The sequence below is a fragment of the Hemitrygon akajei genome, chromosome 3 (assembly GCF_048418815.1).
Source record: "Hemitrygon akajei chromosome 3, sHemAka1.3, whole genome shotgun sequence".
NCBI lineage: Eukaryota > Metazoa > Chordata > Chondrichthyes > Myliobatiformes > Dasyatidae > Hemitrygon > Hemitrygon akajei.
The window spans coordinates 80,076,997-80,103,088 of NC_133126.1; the positions used below are offsets into that span (position 1 = coordinate 80,076,997).

The window sequence follows — 26,092 nt, forward strand, 5'->3', positions numbered from 1 at the left end:
GTTTTTATTCCTAAGTCCTTTTTTGATTCTCTCGATTCAATTCTATCGTCATATATATGGAAAAATATTCTCGATGAAATAAAGTTCACTTTCAAAAAGTTAAAAAGAATGGAGGTTTAGCTTTACCAAATTTTAGGTTTTATTACTGGGCAGTCAATATACGGAATCTGATGTTTTGGTCATATTACATTAACCGTGAGGACTGTCCAGTATGGGTCTCCTTAGAAGCTAACTCTGTTAAAAAAAAAATTCCATTATTTCTCTTCTTGGATCATCACTTCCTTTATCTTTAAATAAACTATCTGACAATTTGGTAGTTAAACATACTTTGAGGATCTGGTTACAATTTAGAAAATACATTGGTTTATTGAGATTTTCTCTTTCTAGTTCCATATTTTCTAATTGATTTTTTTAAACCACCTATGACCGATGTAGTTTTTAAAGAATGGGATAGATTGGGTATTAAATGTTTCCACGATCTGTTTGTTGGAGGAAGTCTCTTTTTGTTTGAGCAACTGTCAGCTAAATATAGCTTACCAAAAGCCCACTTTTTTCGATATCTACAAGTTAGAGACTTTCTGCGATCTCAATTGCACACATTTCCTATGAGTCCTGATAAGAACTCATTAGATGTAATTTCTAATTTAAAACCTTTTCATAATGGCTCAATATCCAATATTTATGGTATGTTGTTGGGAATAAGAGAGGCTCCTTTAGACAAAATTAAAAATGCCTGGGAACAAGATTTACAGATTTCAATTTCTGAGGAGACTTGGAATGAAATCTTTAAATTGGTTAACGTTTCATCACTATGTGCTGACCACTCCCTCCTACAATTTAAAGTGGTCCAAAGGACCCACATGCTATCTCATTTTTATCCGGATATATCTCCCTATTGTGATAGATGTAACAATGGAAAGGCTTCACTAATCCATATGTGTTGGACATGTCCACGTCTTGAAAAATACTGGAAGGAAGTATTCCAAACGTTTTCTGTACTTTTTAAAGTAAATTTTAAGCCTAACCCTTTGACTGCCTTGTTTGGTACTGCTGGAGAAATAGGCGTAACTTTGGAGACATCTGACTTGCATATATTGGCTTTTATTTCTCTTGCAGCTAGGAGGGCGGTGTTACTTAAATAGAAGGATGTAGCTCTGCCTACTCGCAATGGTTACGTGATGTTATGTCATGCTTAAATTTAGAGAAGATTCATTGTTCAATTTCTGATTCTAACCAAGACTTCCAAATATTGTGGGGACTATTTTTGAACTACTTTCAAAACCTTTGATTTGGTGTTAAAGTACAGATGTTGGCTAATAACATAAATCAGTATGTGATAACGATTTTTTTCTGTCTTTCTTTCTTTACCAAACAGCTTCGATCTTGGTAGTGGGTTTAGATTATTTTTATAATAAAATTATTACAATTCAATTTACAATTTAATTAATGTACGTGTTTGATTATGAATATAGGGTACTGTGATTTAAATATAATGTATTTGGTACTTTTTTAATTCATAACATATATCCCCATGTACTCTGTATTCTTCTATGTGAAAATTAATAAAAATATTGAAAAGAAGAAAGAAACTTGAAATTGCTTCCACCACTAGCACTGGCAACTTGTTCCACACTCTCACTAACCTCTGAGTTAAGAAGTTTCGCTTCATCTTCTCATTAAACATTTCACTTTTCACCATTAACCCATGGCTTCCAGTTGGAGCCTCACCCAACTTCAGTGGAAAAACTCTGCTTGCATTTACCCTATCTATACCCCTCATAGTGTTGTATACCACTATCAAATTCTCCCTCAATCTTTTATATTCTCTGGAATAAAGTCCTAACCTATTCAATCTTTCCTTATAACTCAGGTCCTTCAGTCCTGGCAACATCCTTATAAATTTTCTCTATCCTCTTTCAATCTTATTTACATCTTTCCTGTAGGTAGGTGACCAAACTACACACAATACTCCAAATTAGGACTCATCAATGTCTTGTACAACTTCAATATAACATCCCAACTTCTGTACTCAATACTTTGATTTATGAAGGCCAGAGTGCCAAAAGCTTTCTTAACAATCCTATCTGCCTGTGATGCCACTTTCAATGAATTATGGACCTGTGTTCACAGATCCTTTTGTTCTACTTCTCACTGTGTAAAACCTATCTTGGTTAGTCCTCCCACAGTGCACCACTTCACACTTGTCTGCATTAAATTCCATCTCCTACTTTTCCAACTGGTCCAGATCCCACTGCAAGCTTTGATGATCTTCCTCACTGTCCACTACATCCCCAATCCTGGTGTCATCAAACTTGCTGATCCAGTCTATCACATTATCGTACATTTCTTGTTAGAGATGACAAACAATAATGGGCCCAGCACCAATCCCTGCAGCACTTCACTAGACACAGATTTTCCAGTCACAGAGGCAACCATCTACTAATACTCTGGCTTCCCTTCAAAGTCAATGTCTAATCCAATTTACTACCTCATCTTGAATACCAAGTGAATGAACCTTGTCAGATGCTTTGCTGAAGTCCATGTGGACAACATCCACTGACTTCACCATCATCAACTTTCCTGGTAACTTCCCTAAAAAGCTCTATAAAATTAGTTAGATATGACCTATCATGTACAAAGCCATGCTGATTATCCCTCATCAGTCTCTGTCTACCCAAATAATCATATCCAGTCCCTTAGAATACCTTCCAATAACTTCTCCACTACTGAAGTCCAGTTCACCGGCCTATAATTTACAGGTTTATTTTTAGAGACTTTCTTAAACAGCAGAATATTAGCTACCTTCCAATCCTCCAGTAACTCACTTGTCACTAAGGATGATCTGAATATCTCTGCAACTTGCATCCCACAGGGTCTGAGGAAATGCCTTGTCAGGCCCTGGGGATTTATTCACCTTAATTTGCATCAAGACACCAAATACCTTCTGTGTAATCTGTATAGGGTCCATGAGCAAATACTTTGAGAGGCTGATCAAGGACTACATCTGCAGCATGCTGCCACCCACACTCGACCCCCTACAATTCACCTACCAACACAACCGATCGACAGATGACACAGCCTCAGCTCTACACACCACCTTTACACATCTGGAGAAAAGGGATGCTTATGTGAGAATGCTGTTCTTGGACTACAGTTCAGCTTTCAATACCATAATTCCCTCCAGGCTCGACAAGAAGCTCAGAGACCTCAGCCTTCACCCTGCCTTGTGTAGCTGGATCCCGGACTTCCTGTCAGATCGCCAGCAGATGGTAGGAGTGGGCTTCCTCACCTCAGACCCTCAACACAGGTGTCACTCAGGGCTGTGTACTAAGCCCCCTCCTTTACTCTCTGATACCCATGATTGTGTCGCCACCCACAGCTTCAATATGCTAATTAAATTTACTGCTGACTACACTGATTGGCCTAATCTCAAATAATGAGGCAGCCCACAGAGAAGAAGTCATCACCCTAACGCAGTGTGTCAGGAAAACAACCTCTCCCTCAATGTTGCAAAAACAAAGGAGCTGGTTGTGGATTACAGGAGGAATGGAGACAGGCTAACCCCTATTGATATCAATGGATCTGGGGTTGAGAAGGTAAACAGTTTTAAGTTCCTCGGGATAAACATCACCGAGGATCTCATGTGGTCTGTACATGCTGGCTGTGTGGTGAAAAAGGCACAACAGTGCCTCTTTCACCTCAAACAGTTGAAGTTTGGTATAGGCTCCCAAAACATACAAACGTTTGCAGAACATAGAACAATACAGCACAATGTTGTGCCGACCTTTAAACCCTGCCTCTCATATAACCCTCCACTTTAAATTCCTCCATATACCTGTCTAGTAGTCTTTTAAATTTCACTAGTCTATCTGCCTTCACCACTGATTCAGGCAGTGCATTCCACGCACCAACCACTCCGAGTAAAAAACCTTCCTCTAATATCCCCCTTGAACTTTCCACCCCTTAAAGCCATGCCCTCTTGTGCTGAGCAGTGGTGCCCTGGGGAAGAGGTGCTGGCCATCCACTCTATCTAATCCTAAGAATTTTCTACAGAGGCACGATTGAGAGCATCCTGACTGGCTGTATCACTGCCTGGTATGGGAACTGCAGGACTCTGCAGAGTGGTGGTGCAGACAGCCCAGCGCATCTGTAGATGTAAACTTTCCACTATTCAGGACATTTACAAAGACAGGTATGTACAAAATGCCCGAAGGATCAATGGGGACCTGAGTCACCCCAACCACAAACCATTCTAGCTGCTAACTGCTACCATCCAGGAAACGGTGCCACAGCATAAAAGCCAGGACCAACAGGCTCCGGGACAGCTTCTTCCACCAGGCCATCAGACTGATTACCGTAATTCATGCTGACACAACTGTATTTCTATGTTATATTGACTATCCTGTTGTACGTATTATTTATTAGAAATTACTATAAATCGCACATTTAGATGGAGACGTAACATAAAGATTTTTACTCCATGTGTATGAAGGATGTAACTAACAAAGTCAATTCAATTCAATTCACTGCGGCTTTACCTCACTTCTATAGACTCTGTGTCCATCTCCCAAGTAAATACAGATGAAAAAATAATCCATTTAAGATCTCTCCCATCTCTTTTGGTTCCACACATGGACTACCATTCTGATCTTACAAAAGACCAACTTTATCCTTTGTAATTCTTTTGCTCTTAACATATCTGTAGAAGCCCCTGGGATTCTCCTTCACTTTGTCTGCTAGAGCAACCTCTGGTCTTCTCTTCGACTCCTTATGTCTTAAGTGTTCTCTTGCATTTCTTTTACTTGAGTATCATTTGTTCCTACCTGCCAGTACCTGCTATGCATTTGCTTTTTATTTTTCTCTTAAACAGGGCCTCAGAAGCTCGAAAACCAAGGTTCCCTAAATCTGTTGACCTTGCCTTTTATTCTGACAGGCATATACAAGCTTCATATTCTCAAAATTTTACTTTTGAAGGTCTCCTACCTATCAAGTACACCTTTGCTGGAAAACAGCCTGCCCCAGTCCAAATTTGCCAGATCCTTTATACCATCAAAATTGTCATTTCTCCAGTTTAGAATCTCAACCCGTGTACCAGACCTACCCTTTCCATAATTATCTTGAAACTAATAACATTATCTTCACTAGATGCAATATGTTCCCCTACACAAACTTCTGTCCCACTCCCTAATAGGAGATAATGTTGGGACTTCTCTATACTGATTAAGGAAACTTTCTTGAACACGTTTGAAAAATTCTATCCCATCTAGTCTTTTACAGTACAGGAGTCCCAGTCAATATATGGAAAGTTAAAATCACCTATCACTGCCTTATGTTTCCTGCAACAGTCTGAGATCTCTCTACAAATTTGTCCCTCTAAATCTAACAGACTATTGGATGGTCTATAATATAGCCCCATTAACATGGTCATACCTTTCTTATTTCACAGTTCCACTCATAAGTCCTCTCTAGACAAGTTCTCCAGTCTGACCTAACTGAGCAGCACCATGAGATTTTCAGTGACTAGTTATGTCACCATATCCCTCTTTAATTCCTCCTGCTCTATCATGTCTAAAACAATGGAACCTCAGAATATTTCAAAGGTACATTTAATGTCAGAGAAATGTATACAATATACATCCTGAAATGCTTTTTTTTTCACAACCATCCACAAAAACAGAGAAGTGCCTTCAAAGAATGAATGACAGTTAAATGTTAGAACCCCAAAGCTCCCCCCAGTTCGCCTCCCTCCCGCGCTAAATGGCAGCAAGCAACAATCCCCGCACCCCCCACTGGCAAAAATAAAAGCATCAGCACCCACCACCGAGCACTCAAGTGTGAGCAAAGCAACAGCAAAGACACAGACACGAGGGAATCTGCAGATGCTGGAAATTCAAGCAACACACACAAAATGCTGGTGGAGCACAGCAGACCAGGCAGCATCTATAGGAAGAATCACTGTCGACATTTCGGGCCGAGACCCTTCGTCAGGACTAACTGAAAGGAAAGATAGTAAGAGATTTGAAAGTAATGGGGGGAGGGGAAAATGTGAAATGATAGGAGAAGACCGGAGGGGGTGGGGTGAACCAGAGAGCCAGAAAGGTGATTGGCAAAAGGGATACAGAGCTGGAGAAGGGAAGTATCATGGGACAGGAGGTCTAGGGAGAAAGAAACGGGGAGGGGAGCACCAGAGGGAAATGGAGAACAGGCAGAGTGATGGGCAGAGAGAGAGAACAAAAAGGAGGGGGGAGAAAACAACTCGCTGGTTTACAATGTTAAACATCCATTGCATTGCTTTTTCCAAGCTCTATGCCCAAAGATCTCAGGTCTCTGGGCACACAGCCTTAGATCTTCTATCTCCCATGATACACAGATCTTCAGCCCAGACACCAATCTCCAATTCCATCCCCCCACCCCCCCCCCCCCCCCGGCATCTCCAGAGCTATGAGATCTCGGTCCTCCAAAGGTGAGCAGGGCTCTTAGGCCGTGCCCTTGCCATGCCAAATAATGGCCATTTGTGAAACCCCAAGAACGGGTCCCATTCCCGCCAAGAACCGTAGTCAGCATGTAACTCCAGGTCAGGGTCTTCAAAAGTACCCTGAAAGGGAAAAATAGAGATATTAAAGATGAAAATAGAGCTGTTTCTGAAGATGCAAGCAAAGGAGTTGCTATTAGGTGCCATTTATCCTCCTAAGCTCCTCAAAGAATATTTGAGCTACCAGTTCTGTCCCTCCTGCAACCAAGACTAGCTAATGGCTACAATATCATAATTCTATTTGTTGATCCATGCCCTGAGCTCATCTGCCTTTCATACAATACCTAGACAATAGACAATAGGTGCAGAAGTAGACAATTCGGCCCTTCGAGCCTGCACCGCCATTTTGAGATCATGGCTGATCAATTCCTTATCAATACCCGGTTCCTGCCTTGTCCCCATATCCCTTGATTCCCCTATCCATAAGATACCTATCTAGCTCCTTCTTGAAAGCATCCAGAGAATTGGCCTCCACTACTTTCCGAGGCAGTGCATTCCAGACCTCCACAACTCTCTGGGAGAAGAAGTTTTTCCTTAACTCTGTCCTAAATGACCTACCCCTTATTCTCAAACCATGCCCTCTGGTACTGGACTCTCCCAGCATCTGGAACATATTTCCTGCCTCAATCTTGTCCAATCCCTTAATAATCTTATATGTTTCAATCAGATCCCCTCTCAATCTCCTTAAATCCAGCGTGTACAAGCCCAGTCTCTCTAACCTCTCTGCATAAGACAGTCCAGACATCCCAGGAATTAACCTCGTGAATCTACGCTGCACTTCCTCTACAGCCAGGATGTCCTTCCTTAACCCTGGAGACCAAAACTGTACACAGTACTCCAGGTGTGGTCTCACAAGGGCTCTGTACAAATGCAAGAGGATTTCCTTGCTCTTGTACTCAATTCCCTTTGTAATAAAGGCCAACATTCCATTAGCCTTCTTCACTGCCTGCTGCACTTGCTCATTCACCTTCAGTGACTGATGAACAAGGACTCAGAGATCTCTTTGTATTACTCCCTTACCCAACTCTATACTTTTTTGATAATAATCTGCCTTCCTGTTCTTACTCCCAAAGTGGATAACCTCACACTTATTCACATTAAATGCCATCTGCCAAGTATCTGCCCACTCACCCAGCCTATCTAAGTCACCCTGAATTCTCCTAACATCCTCATCACATGCCACACTGCCACCCAGCTTAGTATCATCAGCAAATTTGCTGATGTTATTTTCTATGCCTTCATCCAAATTGTTAACGTAAATGGTAAACAGCTGTGGTCCCAATACCGAGCCCTGTGGCACCCCACTAGTCACCACCTGCCATTCCGAGAAACACCCTTTGCTTTCTATCTGCCAACCAGTTTTCTATCCATGTCAACGCCTTCCCCCCGATGCCCTGAGCTTTGATTTTACCCACCAATCTTCTGTGTGGGACCTTATCAAATGCCTTCTGGAAATCGAGGTACACTACATCCACTGGATCTCCCCCGTCTAACTTCCTGGTTACATCCTCGAAAAACTCCAACAGATTAGTCAAACATGATTTACCCCTGGTAAATCCACGCTGGCTCGGCCCAATCCTATCACTGCTATCTAGATATGCCACTATTTCATCCTTAATAATGTACTCTAGCATCTTTCCCACCACCGATGTCAGGCTGACAGGTCGATAGTTCTCTGTTTTTTCCCTCCCTCCTTTCTTAAAAAGTGGGATAACATTAGCCATTCTCCAATCCTCAGGAACTGATCCTGAATCTAAGGAACATTGGAAAATGATTACCAATGCACCCGCAATTTCCAGGGCCACCTCCTTTAGTACCCTAGGGTGCAGACCATCTGGACCTGGGGATTTGTCAGCCTTCAGTCCCATCAGTCTTCTCATCACCGTTTCCTTCCGAATGTCAATCTGTTTCATTTCCTCTGTTACCCTATGTCCTTAGCCCATCCATACATCTGGGAGACTGCTTGTGTCTTCCTTAGTGAAAACAGATCTAAAATACTCATTAAATTCTTCTGCCATTTCTCTGCTTCCCATAACAATTTCACCCAATTCATTCTTCAAGGGCCCAACATTGTTCTTAACTATCTTCTTTCTCTTCACATACCTAAAAAAGCTTTTGCTATCTTCCTTTATATTCCTGGCTAGCTTGCATTCGTACCTCATTTTTTCTCCCCGTATTGTCTTTTTAGTTAAGTTCTGTTGTTCCTTAAAAACTTCCCAATCATCTGTCCTCCCACTCACCTTAGCTCTGTCATATTTCTTTTTTTTTTAATGCTATGCAATCTCTGACTTCCTTTGTCAACCACTGTGGCCCCTTTCCCCCCTTTGAATCCTTCCTTCTCTGGGGGATGAACTGATTTTGTACCTTGTGCATTATTCCCAAGAATACCTGCCATTGCTGTTCCACTGTCTTTTCTGCTAGTCTATCCTTCCAGTCAACTTTGGCCAGCCCCTCCCTCATGGCTCCATAGTTTCCCCTGTTCATCTGCAACACTGACACCTCCGAGCTGCCCTTATCCCTCTCAGATTGCAGATAAAAGCTTATCATATTGTGATCACTACCTCCTAATGGCTCCTTTACTGCAAGATCGCTTATCAAATCCTGTTCATTACATAACACTAAATCCAGAATAGTCTTGTCCCTGGTCGGCTCTCGTACAAGCTGTTCCAAGAATGCATCCCGTAGACACTCTACAAACTCCCTATCCTGTGGTCCAGCACCAACCTGATTCTCCCAGTTCACCTGCAAGTTGAAATCCCCCATAACTACTGCGACATTACCTTTGCCACATGCCAATGTTAACTCCCTATTCAACTTGCACCCAATATCCATGCTACTGTTTGGTGGCCTGTAGACAACACCCATTTGGGTCCTTTTGCCCTTACTGTTCCTCAGTTCTATCCACACAGACTCTACTTCTCCTGACCCTATGTCCCCCCTTGCAAAGGACTGAATCTCATTCCTCACCAACAGGGCCACCCCACCCACTCTGCCCACATTTCTGTCCCTACGATAGCACGTATACCCTTGTATATTCATTTCCCAGGTCTGATCTCCCTGCAGCCACGTCTCCGTTATCCCAACAACATCATAGTTACCCATTCGCACCTGGGCTTCAAGCTCATCCACCTTATTTCTGACACTTCGTGCATTCAGATATAGAATTTTTAGCCCATTTCTCCTCTCTCTGTTTGAATCGCTGCCTATTGTGCTTAACCCAGCTCCCCGAACTCCCATTCGGGACTTCTAGCAAGTCAGAACATTAGTCCACTATCCTCAACCTTTTGATTCCTGACTTTGCCTGAGGAATTAACAACAACCACTCCACTATCTGTTCTGGCATTCTGGTTCAGCTGTAGTTTAACTTCCCCCACCCCCCCCCCCCCCCCACCCCGTGTAGTACTAACAAACCTTTCCGGTCGGATATTAATCCCCCTTCAGCTTAGCTGCAAAGTCATCCCACCTTCCCTGGAAGAGAGCCCAATGATCCAAAAATCTGAAGCTCTCCCTCCTATCCTAGTGTTAAACTGTGTTATCTTCCTATTTCTGGCCTTACTAGCATGTCACAATCCCGAGATTACAACTCTGGAGGTCAAGTCCTTAAACTTAGCACCTAACTCCCCAAACTCACTTTGCAGAACCTCATCCCTCTTCTTGGCTATGTCATTGGTACCTGTATGGACCACAACCTCTGGTTGCTCACCCTTCCATTTAAGAATGCTGAGGACTCGATCCAAGATATCCCAGACCCTGGCACCCGGAAGCAACATACCATCCAGGAATCTTGTTCTCGCCCATAGAACCTCCTTTCTGTTCTCCTAACTAACAAATCCCCTATCTCCACAACTCACCTTTTCTGCCTCCTTCCTTTCTGAGATGCAGAGCCGGACTCAGGGCCAGCGACCTGACCACTGCGACTTTCCTCTTCTAGGTCATCACTCTCAGCAGTATCCAAAGTGGAAAGCGGCCACAGAGATATTCTGTTCTGGCTGTTAAACCTTTTTCACCTCCCTGACTGGCATCCAGCTTCCTGTGCCCTGCCTCTTCAGTGTAACTACATGTCTATCACCCCCTCAGCCTCCCAAATGATCCAGATTTCATCCAATTCCAGCTCCAAATCCTTGACACAGTCTGATAGACAGACAGACATACTTTGTTGACCTTGAGGGAAATTGGGTTTCATTACAGTTGCACCAACCAAGAATAGTGTAGAAATATAGCAATATAAAACCATAAATAATTAAATAATAATAGGTGAATTATTCCAAGTGGAAATAAGTCCAGGACCAGCCTATTGGCTCAGGGTGCCTGACACTCCAAGGGAGGAGTTGTAAAGTTTGATGGCCACAGGCAGGAATGACTTCCTATAATGCTCAGTGTTGCATCTCGGTGGAATGAGTCTCTGGTTGAACATACTCCTGTGCCTAACTGGTACATTATGGAGTGGATGGGAGACATGATGGATGGATGACATGATGGAGTGGATGGATGATAAAAGCTGCAGCTGGATGCACTTCTTGCAGGTGAAGTCATCGGGGACATCGGAGATTTCCCTGCTTTCCCACATCCCACAAGTGAAGCATTCAACTATCCTGCCTGGCATCCCTACTACTCTAACTGCAATTATAAAGAAAGAACCAATAAATAAACTGGAAAAAAATCTACCTACAGCTTTTCACCTTCTCTTAAGCCTCAAATCCCCAAAGCTTCAAATTCCCACTCTAACACTGTCAATTCCAATAAAGGCCACTCTGCGTATGTCCCTGCCTTATTTTTATTTGCCCTTTCTGATGAATCTTGATCTCTGATTGGCCACTGTTCAAACACCAAAACTCCCATGAAGCACTTCTTTTTAATGCACGCTCACCAACCTGTGTGAGCCACTTCTTCTCTTGCGCCTGATCTCGGTTTGGCCACTGTTCCAAGTTATTACATTGTGTTCTATTTTCCTATGAAGGTCTCTGAGATTTTCCGGAGATTCAGTCCATAAAACATTGAGATATTGTTGAAGACAAACATCAGTTTGATTAGCCATTTAAGGTTGACATTTTGGTAATGGTTAATATATTTGTACATTTATGGCGTTATGTTGGCCTTGTACTGTAATTGCATTAGTAACTTTGTACCAGCTTTCCCGTGTCCACAAATCAAAGGGCAGTCAAAATTAGTCAATCACAAGATGAGAGTGGTGTCTTCAGGTTAAGCTCCCTCTTGTGCTCATTTTTGATACATGCGTGACAGTCAAACCTAGGAAACTTAAGTTAATTGTTCATGCATATTTCTCATTAAACAGGGAGGGAGAAATGAGTGAAAATTGAGATATGGAAAACTTATCTCAGAATAATATGAAATAAAATCAGTTAACGTTGGGAAAGCTGAGTTCACAGAAAATAGTGCAAAAAAACCCCAAAATACATCCAGTGAGCGACAGCTTTATTAATAAGAGAATGGCCAGACTTGTTCAAGCTGACAGGAAAGCGACAGTAAGTCAAATAACCAGACCTTACAACAGTAGGGTGTAGAAAAGTACCTGTGACGGCACAACACGTCAAACCTTGAAGTGGATGGGCGACAGCAGCGGAAGACTTTGAACATACACAGTGGCCACTTTAAATAAAAAGGCTGATGAGTGTAGTTATTTTCTTCCCTTTGGAATATCGTGGTATTAAACAGAGACGTCAAACATTCCTGTTTTAAAAGGGTTCCGGTCAAGAAATTTACTTGACCACCCAATAACCCCGTGATTGCATTCCTATTTTCCACCCTCACTGCCCCAAATGTCATTGTCTCGAACTTCCTCGACTACAAACCCCTACGTTTTAGCCCGAGTATGAGTAGATGTCTGCATTATTTTGAAGGTGTGGAAGCAAACAAAAAGCTTAACTGTGGTGAAAAAAAAATCTGATTGGAGCATCTGTCACAGCCGCTTCAGCGATGAAGTCCGCGTTTGATGAACTCCTGCCAGTTTTATGTTGGTTTGGGGTTGGGTGAGCGTGCGGTGTAAAGGTCACCGTCGGTTCAGTTGGTTGTAGTGGCGGAGATGTTGGGGCGGACGTCTTTCTGGCTGTTGCAGGCCCGCTGCGGACCTTGGCGGTGCCTGGGCCAGAGCGGCAGCCGGGGGCGGCGCGGTGCAGCCACGCTCTCGGTCACGCCGCAGCCGAGCCTGGCGGACGAGCCGGTGTGCGTCCGTGCGGCGGGGCTGTCGCCGCACCAGGAGGTCACGCTGCGAGCCCTGGTGCTCACCGAGAGCGAGCAGATGTTCGACTCTAGCGCCCTGTACCGCGCCGACGATCGCGGCCTGCTGGACGTCAGCCGCTCCCCCTCTTTGGGCGGCGACTACCTGGGCGTGGTGCCCATGGGGCTCTTGTGGACCCTTTCTCCCGCTAGTATGGAGATGCCCTACCAGAAGTTAAGGCCCTGCACCAATCTGACCGGCAGGCCCCTGCGAGTCGACCTGTCCTTGCACTCGGGCCACACGCAGGCCGGAATGATCCCTGGGCAGATCCTGGCCAAGCAGGCTGTCGACAGGTGGTACAGCAAACCCGGAGTCCGCTGGATTAGGTTAAGGGAAGGCAGGATAAGAGGCAGTTTGTTTCTGCCTCCAGGTAAGCAAAGAGGGGAGTGTTTTCCCTGTGATAGACTGGGCTATAGCCACTACTTTTGTAGGCTTTTCTGTTCAAGTGCACCTATGCTGAGGGAGATTGTGGGGATGATGTTGCCAGTCGGAACTGATTGGGGTCTGCAATTGAGGATACAGTAACACAGGTATTGGATACCCAAGTATTGGAGCTTATTGATTCGTTTTGGATGGATGGTAGTATTGAATGCTGAGCTGCTGTCAATGAAGAGCATCCTGATGTATGCATTTTCACACTTCAGATGTTCGAGGGTTGAGTGATGAGCCAATGAAATGGTATCTACTGTTGACCTGTTGCGATTGTAGGCAAAATGAACCAGATCTAAGTCACCTCTCGGGCAGGAGTTGATATCAGCCTCTCAGAGCACTTCACAACAGCGGTTATAAGTGCTACTGGATGATAGTCATTGAGGCAGATTACCCACGTTCTTCTTAGGCACCGGTATAATTAAAGCCTGCTTGAAACAGGTGGGTACCTCAGACAGCCAAAGCAAGAAGTTTAAGATAGCGGTGAACACTCCTGCCAGCTGATCAGCACGTCTTTAGTACTTGACCAGGTACCCAGTCTGGGCCCATGCTTTCCGTGGGTTCACCCTGATGATTAATGCTTTCACGTTGGCCTCAGAGCAAATTCGCAGGATCATCAGGATCTGTGGGACCTAAAATGTGATCAGATATTCACACCAGTCTTGAAATTAGATAGAGAGAACCCAATTAAATACCGTAAATAATGCAAACAAACACTAGTATATTTATTGAGATATTACAGGTATTTGTTGGAAAAAGTATGTGAACCTTTGCTTTCAGTAACTGGTATGACACCCTTGTACAGCAATAACTTCAACTAAACATTTCTATTAACTGTTGATCAGCCGTAAACATTGGCTTGGAGGAATTTTAGGCCATTCCTCCTTACAAAACTGCTTCAACTCTGGATTATTGATGGGCTTCCTTGCATGAACTGCTTGCACAACAGTCCTTCCACAACATTTCTAAATGATTAAGATCAGGTTTTGACTGGACCATTCCAAACACGAATTTTCATCTTTTTAAACTATTCTGTTGTTGTTTAATTCTTGTCTTTCAGATTATTGCCTTGTTGCATTACCTAACTTCTATTAAGCTTCAGGTGACAGGCTGTTGCCCTAACATTCTACTGTAAAATGTCTTAATACAATTTTGAATTCATTATTCTCTCAATGATTGCAAGCTGTCTAGGTCCTGAGGCAGCAAAGCAGCCTCAAACCATGATACTACTTCCACCATGCTTCACAGTAGGGATGAGGTTGTGGTGTTGGTGTGTAGTCAACAAAGCAATGTGCGTTTCTGCCAACAAGTTCAACTTTTGTCTCATCTGTCCACAGAACACTGTTTCAGAAGCATTGTAGAACATCTAGGTGGTATTTTGCAAACTTGAGACGTGCAGCAATGGCCTTCATGAACACTGTCCTTGGTCAGTATTCTTCTTATAGTGGACACAGAACAGAGACTTCAGCAAGCTCGAGAGATTCCTGCAGGTTGCCATTGGGTCTACTTTTCACCTCTGTCATTGTATGTTGTGCTCTTGGTGTGATCTTTGTAGGATGCCCACTCCTATGGAGAATAGCAACAGTACTGAGTTTCCTCCATTTGTAGACAATTTCCCTTACTGTGGACTGATGAACAGTCAGGTCTTTAGAAATGCTTTTGTAGCCTTTTCCAGCTTGATTCATCTTCACAATTCTTCTAAGTCCTCTGAAGGTTGTTTTGATTGAGGCATTGTGCGCATAAACAGATCTTTCTTGAGAAGAGCAGGCTCTATCAGTAACCTAACTTTATGCATCTTTTTTAAAAGGCAGGGCACCTCTACAACCCACACCTCAAATCTCATCTCATTGATTGGAACACCTGACTCCAAATAGCTTTTGTAGAAGGTATTACCCAGAGGTTCACATACGTTTCCCAAAAAAGATGTGTAATATTGGATCATTTTTCTCTATAAATAAATGACCAAGTATAATGTTTTTTGTGTTATTTAATTGGATTCTATTTATCAAGTTTTAGAACATGAGGATCTGATTACATTTTAGGTCATATTTATGCGGAAACAGAAAATTCTACAGGGTTCACAAGCTTTCTAGCACCACTGTACTTTACCAAAGTCCATGTAGTCAATTTCCATTGTTCTACTCTCAAAAATGATATTTGCAACTTTAAGAATTCAATCAAGCTTTTTGAGAGATGTTTTTCTTGATGAGCACAAATGACACCATTTATCTATTCTCCAGTGTTAGGGGACCTCACAGGGATAGGTTCCAGCAGGCCCTGGGGATTTGTCCACCTTAATATTTTTCAAGAAATCTAATGCTACCTCCTTAATGTCAAAACCCCCTCACCGATCTCACCATTACCCATATCCTTCACCCGGTGAATACTGATGCAAAGATTCCCTTCTTGTCCTATGTACCTTTTCCCTGGCTACCTTCTCACTTTGAATTATACATATAAAATGTATTTTTGTATAAATGATCAGAGATGGTTAAATATATAATTAATTTAACATAAATGTATAAATAGTCAGGTTCCTCAAGGTCGTCATAGCCTTGCGTGATAGTGTGGGTAAGCTCCCACTACCTATTAAATGCACCCAATAGCGTGTGTCTCAAATAGCCACTAACAACTAAGTCCAGCTCCTGGCATTCGCATGTGGCTTAGTTACTAAGCTCAGCGGAACTGTTTCTACTATCAGGAAAAGGGTTACTGGCACCTTAAACCCAGCATCTTTGGGCAGATGAGGCTCACCAGTCGTAGTTGGCAACTCATCTAGGAGAAGGAAAACTCTGGTCTCAAACTTCTGCTATCTTGCAGCTATATCCACTCATGGGAAAGGCTTTTGGAGTAAACCTCAAGGAAAAATCCAGAGCTGAGGTCCCTGAGGCAGTCCTACATTGAGTTCAGCGCTGATTGGCAACTCCACTGATGCCAAGCTATATCGATCTCCGCTCTTCCTTTGCGTGGAGGAGTCTGCTACGTGGGCTCACCATATTGTACTGCCCTGGCTTGTGCAATACATACTCAGCTGGGATGCAGCATCTATGGTCAACACCAATCAACAGAGAGCCCCTCATAAATAGTCACTGAAACCAATGAGTAATCAAATTAGTGTGATAGCAAGCTCTTTATTACATTAAGTGTCTCGTGTTTTCCGCAGTTTTAAAAGCTGTGGATTCTTCTGGCAATAATGGTATTTATGTCTGCCCAAACTGAAGACATTTCAAAGTTGAGCTGGTTTGTGGTCTGGAGTCAGTTGTGGCTTCAGATCAGGTGAAGATGGCAAATTTGGAGGATGTTGCAAAACCAGATCAGTTATTACAATAATTTGGTACCAGAAGGAGAAATTGATGTTCACGCCATCAGGTTGGAGCCAATGCTGAGAATGGCGTCATAGTGGCAAGAGGCCATGTACTGAAATGTTGGAATGGGAATGGGCATAGGAATTAAAATGGTTGTACAACAAGAAACTCTGCTCCTGGCAGACAGAACAGTGGTGCTTGACAAAACCATCGCCAAATTCACGTCAGATTTCAACAATGTAGAGGAGGCTGCATTGGGAGCACTCAATAAATTAGGCAACTCCAACAAATTTGTGGCTGAAGTGTTGCCTCACATGAAAGAACTGTTTGCTCCCTTGAATGGAGGTCAAGGAGGAGGTAAATAGACAGGTGTAACATTTTGGTTGTTTGCAGGGATATGTGCCAAGATGGAGATCATTGGGGAGGGACGAATGGACAAGGGAATCACAGAGGGAGTGATCCCTTCAGAGAATGAGGGGTGGAGGTGAAGATGTGGTTGGTGGTAAGATCTTGTTGAAGTTGGCAGAAGTTGAGAATGATGTGTCAAATGTGGAGGCTCATGAGTGGTAGGTGAGGACAAGAGGAACTCTATCCCTGTCGAGGCAACGGGAAGATGGGGTGAGCTCAGATATCTGGGAAAAGAAGCAGGGTGAAGGAAGCATCAATGATGGAGTAAGGGAAACCCCATTCTTTGAAGGAGGAGGACATTCCTGATGTTCTGGAAAGGAAAGTCTTATCCTAGGAACAGATGCGGCGGAGTCAAAGGGACTGAGGAAAGGGAATAACATTCTTACAAGAGAGTGGGTGGGAAGAGGTATAGTCAAGATAGCTGCTGGCCCTTCCCATGGTCTTGTGCAGCATCAGAGAAACTCCAAACTAAAAGACTAGACTAAGCCTAGGTGGACTAGATGCATTATTACCCAGAGCTCTTGCCCTCAGAACGCATATAGACACATCATGACAGACAGCCTAGTTGACTACCATGTGAAAGTAACCCAGGCTGTTCAGTCTGCTTCTCCATAGGTTTCTGCCACCTGGAATGATCCACCAGAAGGATGCACCTTGATTCATAGTGAGTGGATCCTGAATCAAGAAAGCAGATAAGGAGCTATTTGGGCACTCAGTGGGAAGGACCGTATCAGGTGCTGATAATTACTAATTCAGCAGTAAAAGCAAAGGAAAAAGTGGATTCACACTAGCCTCCTCCTGAAGTCAATAATCATCTCCTTGGTCTTACTGATATTGAGCGAGAGGTTGTTGTTGTGGTACCACTCTGCCAGATTTTCAGTCTCCCTCCTATATGCTGATTTGTCACTATACTTGGTTCAGTCAGTGACAGCGGTGTCATCGACAAACTTAACTATGGTATTGGAGTTGTGTTTAGTATAAAGTGACTAGAGCAAGGGGCTAGGAACACAGCTTTGTGCTGCACCTGTGCTGAGGGAGAATTCCATTTCCAGTGTATAGTTTTACAAGATCTGAGATGTGAATTAAAAGTTTCTAGAAAGTGTAGGCAATGACATTGTTGGTGTCTTATAGAAAGTAGCAGCAGAAATGGTTTGCAGTGCGAAAAATGGTCCTCCAAAGTTGTGTAACATTAGATCTTAACCGTTAAGGATGGTGGTGGGGAAAAGGTGCAGCTATAGGCAAAGAGTGTTGTACCTATTTACCTAATGAGTCTGAAAACATATCTGACTTGGTTGATCATAAAGAAGCAATCAAGATGAGTACAAACCACTGAGTAGAATTTCTTCAGCTGGATCAAATTACCCCTAAGGAGCTGGGGTTATTGGATGTTTGAAGTTTAGTGCTTACCTCGCTGTGCTTTATCATAGTTTATATTTTAATTACTGATATAAGGGCATCATTAGTAAATCAATCTGCTCAATCTCAAGTGAGCTTCCCCACACATAAGGACAGCCCACTTGTTCATGACATCACTGTTTAAGTAACCCCAATGTTTGAAAACTCAAGGTTGATTATGTCGTATATTCACCACTTCTAGCACGTTTTCCTGCCTCTGAATCTTCATATGTCATGGTTCAAAATGTTGTAATTTGAATCAAGGGGAGGACTGTTGGACTAGGATCCAAATTGTTTTTATTGGTGTTTTTCCTTGTAGTTTTAGCTTTCTTTATGCTTCCTAATATGTGTATAATCATATTTAGTAACTTGTATATTTGGTTCTATAATTGGTTTCTTTGTCTGCAAAGCTGAAGCGTGATTCATTCAGTACTTGTTATCTTGACTGGTTTCCATCAGTTTGCAGTATAAAAGGAAATCGTGTGCTTAGGTTCTGCTGTTGCTTTCTATTTGTTACCGCTTGCTGGTATTGGCTGACTCAGTGACCTGTACTATGCTTAACATCTAATAAAATGGCTATAACTGTAAGATTTGTGCAATGTTGTTGACTTCCAGAGTACCTTTTGAACAACTTCATCTCCAGATCAAACACCCTCCTCCATCACACATGCCCCTTCTGCTGCATCCTCTCTCCCTATTGTTCCTATCTGCCACCTGACTTCCATTATTTCATTTCATGTTTAACCAACCTTTCCTATCACATTCTATCATCCTTTTGATACCCCCCCCCACCTATCACCTTATAGCTTCAATTCCTATCTCTACTCTTCCCTCCTGCATCTGCCTATCACCACACCTACTACTTATCAGCTTTTGCTTCACCCCTTCTTTTCATCTCTTAATACCTGCCATCTCTTTGCTATCTTCCGGTCGAGATGAAGGGTCTCAACCTAAAAAGCCAAATGTCCATTTCTCTACAGATGCTGCATGACCCACTGAGTTCCTCCAGAACTTTATTTGCTGCTTGAGATGCCAGCATCTGCATTCCCATCTTCTTACCCCATTTACTTGTTTTGCTTGGAGTTACAGTGCTGAGCTCAGTACAACCCTGCCTCTACCTTGTCAGAAGTAAAACTGAGATGAGATCAGAAACTGCCCTTACTGAATGTCAGCAAGATACTTAGTCGTGGTGGCTGTCACTTGTCACTGTCACAAATCCTGTTGCTTTGCTGATAATTGGGAGAAGAAGCTGTTAGATGTGGAGATGATGTTTTCCAGAAAGTTCTTCAGAAGTCAAGAATGAGGTGCAGATCACGGTGTTACGGGTGTTTTATAAGATGTTCACTGTAGTACAGGTCAAATATAGTCAATCTGTACTAGCAAGCAAGGCAATAAAGGAACTCGGGCACTTGCTTTCTTTTTGCCCTGAACTACCAGTCTGAACTAAATTAGATAAGAAATCTGTTAACAAGTACTGATTGAGTCATACTCCAGCTTTGCAAAGAAACTGCAAACATATGGGTGATTATACAAACACATAAGCAAGTATAAAGAAAGCTAAAACTACAAAGAAAACTACAATTTATAAACAACATCTGGACTCTATTCCTATATAACAGGTTTTTGAGCTCAGGTTTTTGATAATATTAAAAAAAAATTGAATATCTGCTGCATATCCTTATTTGATTTGTCCAGACACTAGTGTATTGTTGGTTCTGGGGTACACTGACATACGTCAAGCCTAATCAATAGATCATAATTCGCTATGGACTTGAGAATGCTCTTTGACCACCTGTAGAAGAATAATTTTGAAATTGTAGAGTGTGAAATATCTTTCCACATAAAGAGGTTAAAAAAAAGAGTGGAGGCATATTTAATGGATTCACTGATTTCACATGAAGATGAAAGGTAAAAAAATGGCATGCTGATGGTACCCCGACACTCCAAATTCAGCACCATGAGCATCAATTTGAAACCGTCATCAGAATTTTATCTTCCTGTGACGTATTTGTAACAAATACCAGACTTTAATTTTAATTAATATTGATGTCTGCACAGTTTTTTTTAAGAGCTGCAATTCTTAAAATCCAGTACTGAATAGTTGTGATGTTATAATTCAGGGCAAAATTTGTGGCTGCATTCCAAAACAAATGGGTAGATGATTCTTCTAATAAGCAATTTTGTTCTCCTTGTTCCTTCAGGGGATGGTCCTTTTCCTGGAGTGATAGACCTGTTTGGCGATGAAGGCGGTTTGACTGAATTCCGTGCCTGTCTCCTTGCAAGTCGAGGCTTTGCTGCCCTTGCTCTTCCCTACTTTGGGTTTGAGGATCTACCAAAGACCCTGGTAGATTTTCATCTAGAATATTTTGAAGAGGCTGCAGAATATTTATGTAAGCATCCTAAGGTAAGATGGGTCTATTATTGTCTCAGCTATTTATTGAGACCCTTATTTAATCACAATGATACAGTAAGCATTATTACATGTAACCCCTGTCTTTCAATTCAAAGATAACACAGCATGATGAGCTTTTTCTTGGCCAACCCAATATGACACCCGTACCTTGGTCAATGAAACATCCATATGATTTAATCAATATCACATTTTTCTGAAGGTCACTTATACTCAACAGATTTTTTTTTTGTAGCCATATTTCCTCTGATGACCATCTGAGTTTACAAACCCATCTCCTCTCCAACATTCTTGGAATAAAGATATATCCTTTAGGACTGAGATGAGAGGAAATTTCTTCAGCCAGAAGGTGGTGAACCTGTGCACTCTGCTGCTAAAGAGGCCCATGGAAGCCATTGTTGTTGTATTTAAAGCAAAGATTGATAGGTTCTTGACATGCAAGGGAGTTAAGTGTTACTAAGAGAAGACAGGAGAATGGGATTGAGAAAAAAATTAGCCATGATTGAATGGCAGACCAGACTCAATGGGCTGAATGGTCTAATTCTGGTCCTACATCTTGTGAGCATTCTGGGAATAAGCTTGTGGACTTTTAATCTCATTTTCATCCCAGCTTGTCAACCTAATATCTCCTTTTAATCTCCAACATTGAATTGTATCCAGTGGTATGAGTAGTTAATTGTATCACAATCAATTTCTTAATTGGATTTATGCCAGTGCTTTGGTGTCTATGAGCTACATTATCTGATTCACACTATGCTGTTAAGTTTCTGTCCATTGGAGAATCTGGAATTCATTGCCAGAAATGGCTGTGGAGGCCTAGTCATTGTATATCTTTAAAGTGGAGGTTGAGTATTAAGAGCTTCAAAGGTTACAGGGAGAAAGTAAGAGACTGGGGTTGAGGGGGTAATTAATTTAGCCATAATCATATGGCAGAGCATGAATGGCCTAGTTCTGTTCCTGTGCCTTGTGGTCTTGTGTCTGAGATCTTCCCAAGACTAGTTCTTGAATTTCAATAACTTGCTGATTGCATTAATGATCCAGAGGAAAAAGCAGAGTGTAAGGTATCAATTGTTGCCGATAACACCAGAAATAGATGAGAGGCTGTGTTGTAGTGAAGATTTTTGCATTCTGCCACAAAATAACAAGTGGGTGAACACAGCAGAAGTGGAGGTTGCAGGTTCAATTTCAATATTTATGAGTAATTCAGATGTACATGGATCGAAGGGGTGTGGAGGGCTATGGTCGATGGGCCTTTACAGGATGTTAGTAGATGGCCTGAAAGGCCTGCTTCTGTGCTGTAGTGCTCTATGACTCTGTCTCAGAAACTGGAGTTTAATGTGGGGACAGTCTGAGGTTATTCACTTTAGTAAAGAGGAATCAAAAGGTAGACCACCATCCAAGTGGAGAGAAATTGCAAATGAGTGAAATGCAAAGGGATCTAGATGTTCTGCCTAAATCATAAGGATGATAGTCAGATACAGCAATTATTTAGGAAGGGAAATTTTGCATGTACCTTTATTACAGGAGGGTTGGAGTTTAGAAATGGGATTAGAGTTTACAAATGGGGAACTATTATAACAATGACACAGGGTGTTGGTCAGCTCATTAAGTACTCTACATAGTTTTATCCCCCTTAAGAAAGGATGTACTAGTACGTGAGGCAATCTAAAACTAATTGAGGATCATGAATTGTTGAAGAAATTAGAACCTAAGATCCTAAGAAGGCAGGAGAGGATAGAAGTTTCCATGATTCAGAAAGTCAAGGAGACACTATTACAAGATAAGGGGACGTCATTTAAAACAAATGTTTGTCATAATCTCGTACCACAGAGGATGCTAAATCTCTTGGAATTCTCAATTCCAGGAGGTCATAGAGACTAGAAAAGTCAGGAAATTCTGGGCTGTGGGGAACTTGCATAGAGGTTAAGGCTGAACTATGGCCCTGTTGAATGGTGGGACACGCTTAAGAGGCGTGGTGGCATACTCCTGCTCCTCTTTCCTTGAGTTCTTATTGTAAAGTTATTGAGTATTTCCAGAGTAAATTTCCTCAATTAGACTTGTGATGGCCCAGCATCATGCCAGTCTCAAGTGTGGATCAGTCTTTGGCTTTTAAGTATAATGTTATAACACAGACTCGGGAAATTTAGAATTGTCCCTCCATGTCTCAGACATCAGGATATCAAATGCAGTTCTTTTAAAATAGTCATGTATGAGGACACAATGTTTTCCAAGAAGGCAATAATTATATCCACTGCATCTTCCCTGACTTTATCTTCAAATCAGCATCAAACAGTTTAATAAGTTATCATTGTATGCCCCTTTATTAGTTTTAAATTTTTCCAGCATTTTCTACCATTCTTAGAGTCACACATCACAGAACCCGGCCTTTCAGCCCACATGTCTATGTGAGCCATAAAGTATTCATTCTATTTACCAACACTTGGTTTTAGCCCACTTTGCAAAGTACTCATCCAAATATTGTGGCATGGGAAAAAATTCTGAGTAACCATGCTTCTCAAATTTATAAGCTGTATCAGATACCCTCACAACCTTCTCTGCTTCAAGGAAAACTAGCCTTTCTAGTGTATGGATTGAAAATACCAGCATTAGTTTACCCACTATTTAGTCTTTATGGTTCAAAGTTCAAAGTAAAAATTTATTGTCTAAGTCTATATATGTCATCAAATACTTTTCTGAGATTCATTTTTGCAAGAATCTTTATAGAGCAAACAAATGCAATAGAATAAATGGAAAACTACACATAAAGACTGGCAAATTGTGTAAATAGAAAAAGAAACAAAAATAAGTAAGTAAATAAATTGCAAACTGAGAGCATGAGTCATGGAGCCCTTGAAAGTGAGTCCAAAAGTTGTGTTCAGTGATCAGTTCAGTTGTGGTGAGCGAAGATGCCCACATTGGTTCAGAAGCCCAATGGTTGAAGGATTATAACAGTTCCTGAACCTGGTGGTATGAGACCTAAGGCTCCTGTAAGTAACATCCTGATGGTAGTAGCGAGAAGAGAGCATGGTCTGGAGGGTGGGGGTCCTTGATGATGGATGCTGCTTTCTCGTGGCACTGCTCCTTGTAGATGGGAGGGTTTTTCCTATGCTGTGTGGGTCTGTCACCACCATTTTAGTAGGCTTTTCCATTCCTGAGCATTGGTGTGTCCATACCAGACTGTAATGCATCTGGTTAGGATACACTTCGAGTGATTAAAATTATTGACCCTCTCCATGTCCAATCCCCTAATGAGCACTGGCTCATAGACACTCAATTTTTTTCGCCTATAGTCAATAATCCACTTTTTGGTTAGGTTGGGTAAGTTTAATGACCTTATTTTGATATACCCTAGGACAGCATCATATTTCTTTGTGGTTCTGCTGCTTATTACCACCTCACATGTAGGATCTAATTTTCACTGTTACTTAGTTGGTATGCACTCTTGACATCACCAGTCTGTAGCATAATGCATAGGTATGTAATATCATACCACTTTACCACATTAACTTATATTACAGCAAATGATCCTCCTTCAGATACATATCTCTTGGGACTTCCTTCAGGTATTATCTCATATAATAAATAAAATTGTCACATCTGACACTGATAATGAATGGTGAGTGTTGTAGTGCATGACTTTGACATCTTTGAAAGTTACTTTCTGCCTTTCTTGTGTGTGGGAAAGTTTGATGTAGGATTAAATACTGTATTAGTCACTTATTGAACAATAAAGATTGCACCATTGTGAACATTTATGCATTTTTCTGGATTAGTTTGTATGTATATTTATGTTATTTAGAGCAAGCTTCTATAATGGATTTTGAATTTTTGTAGGTGAAAGGCCCTGGTATTGGAGTAATAGGTTCTTCGAAAGGTGCGGATTTGGCTCTATCAATGATCACGTTTATACCAAAAGTGATGGCATCTGTTTGTATCTCTGGCTGCAATGCAAACACTTTAACTGATCTGAATTACAAAGATGTGCATCTCTCCTGTGTGACTCACAATTTAGATGAAATCATTCGTTTGGACTCAGGAGTTCTAGATCTGTCTGGTACACTTAATGACCCCAATGAAAATCAAAAGAGCATCATCCCATTAGAAAAAGCTGAAGGACACATCCTGTTTGTGGTAGGAGAAGATGACAAGATATTGAACAGCAAATTCTTTGCTGAGGAAGCGATAAAAAGACTGAATACACATGGGAAAAATAACTACAAACTCCTGAGTTACCCAGGAACTGGGCATCATATTGAACCTCCATGTTCTCCATATTGTTTTGCGGTGATTGACCGCTTCCTTGGGCATCCAGTACTGTCAGGAGGAGAACCAATACAGCACTGCTACGCCCAAGAAGATTCCTGGCAAAAGATTCAAGAGTTCTTGCATTTACATTTATGATGAAATGAGTTACAGATTTAAGAAGATCCTTTTTATAAACTTTTAAGTGTTACTGATCTAAGAAATTCTTCAGTATTTCATGCAAAAAAACTGTACAGAGTGCAATCTAAGAACATCTGAAATTCTTATTATGAGCTACTAATTACATTACTGTTGGAATATTTTTTTGTTCAAAAATACTTCATTAAGCATTCTGTTAAAGCAGTGCTGTCGATAAGTATTTCATCAATACCATCCGGTATTGTAGAGATTAAATTCACCTTTGCATGAAGACTTGAAAGCCGTTGATTGTAGTTGTTTGTTGCATTTTATCTTCATGGTGACCAATTTAGTTTTATATCACCACAATTGATCTTTTCTTCCTTTGCTTCTAAAGATTGTAACACAGGTTAGGTTTAAAGTGATAATTTCAAAATTAATAATCATTTTATACAACTCCAAACTTCTTTAAAAACACAAAATGCTGGCAGAACTCAGCAGGCCAGACAGCATCTATGGGAGGAGGTAGTGACAACGTTTCGGGTCGAAACCCTTCATCCTCCCATAGATGCTGTCTGGCCTGCTGAGTTCTGCCGGCATTTTGTGTTTTTATTTATTTCCAGCATCTGCAGATTCACTCGTGTTGCCTCCAAACTCCTTTGTTTATCGGATCTCTCTCTCTCTCTCTCTCTCTCTCTCTCTCTCTCTCTCTCTCTCTCTCTCTCTCCCTCTCTCCCTCTCTCCCTCTCTCCCTCTCTCCCTCTCTCCCTCTCTCCCTCTCTCTCCCTCTCTCCCCCTCTCCCCCTCTCCCTCTCTCTCCTCTCTCTCTCTCTCTCCTCTCTCTCTCTCTCTCTCTCTCTCTCTCTCTCCCTCTCTCCCTCTCTCCCTCTCTCCCTCTCTCCCTCTCTCTCTCCCTCTCTCTCTCCCCTCTCTCTCTCCCTCTCTCTCTCTCTCTCTCTCTCTCTCTCTCTCTCTCTCTCTCCCTCTCTCTCTCCCTC

The 26,092-nt window shown here is 41.9% G+C and overlaps 1 protein-coding gene across 1 annotated transcript; it reads left to right on the forward strand.

The window, feature by feature from the left end:
• Window positions 1–12,399: 12,399 nt before the first annotated feature.
• LOC140725145 (acyl-coenzyme A amino acid N-acyltransferase 1-like) lies at window positions 12,400–25,857 on the forward strand. The gene is made up of 3 exons (XM_073040213.1): window positions 12,400–13,137; window positions 20,506–20,708; window positions 24,549–25,857. Exons 1-3 carry the CDS (start codon window positions 12,573–12,575, stop codon window positions 25,113–25,115), a joined length of 1,335 nt encoding a protein of 444 aa, XP_072896314.1. The 5' UTR covers window positions 12,400–12,572; the 3' UTR covers window positions 25,116–25,857.
• Window positions 25,858–26,092: the final 235 nt, after the last annotated feature.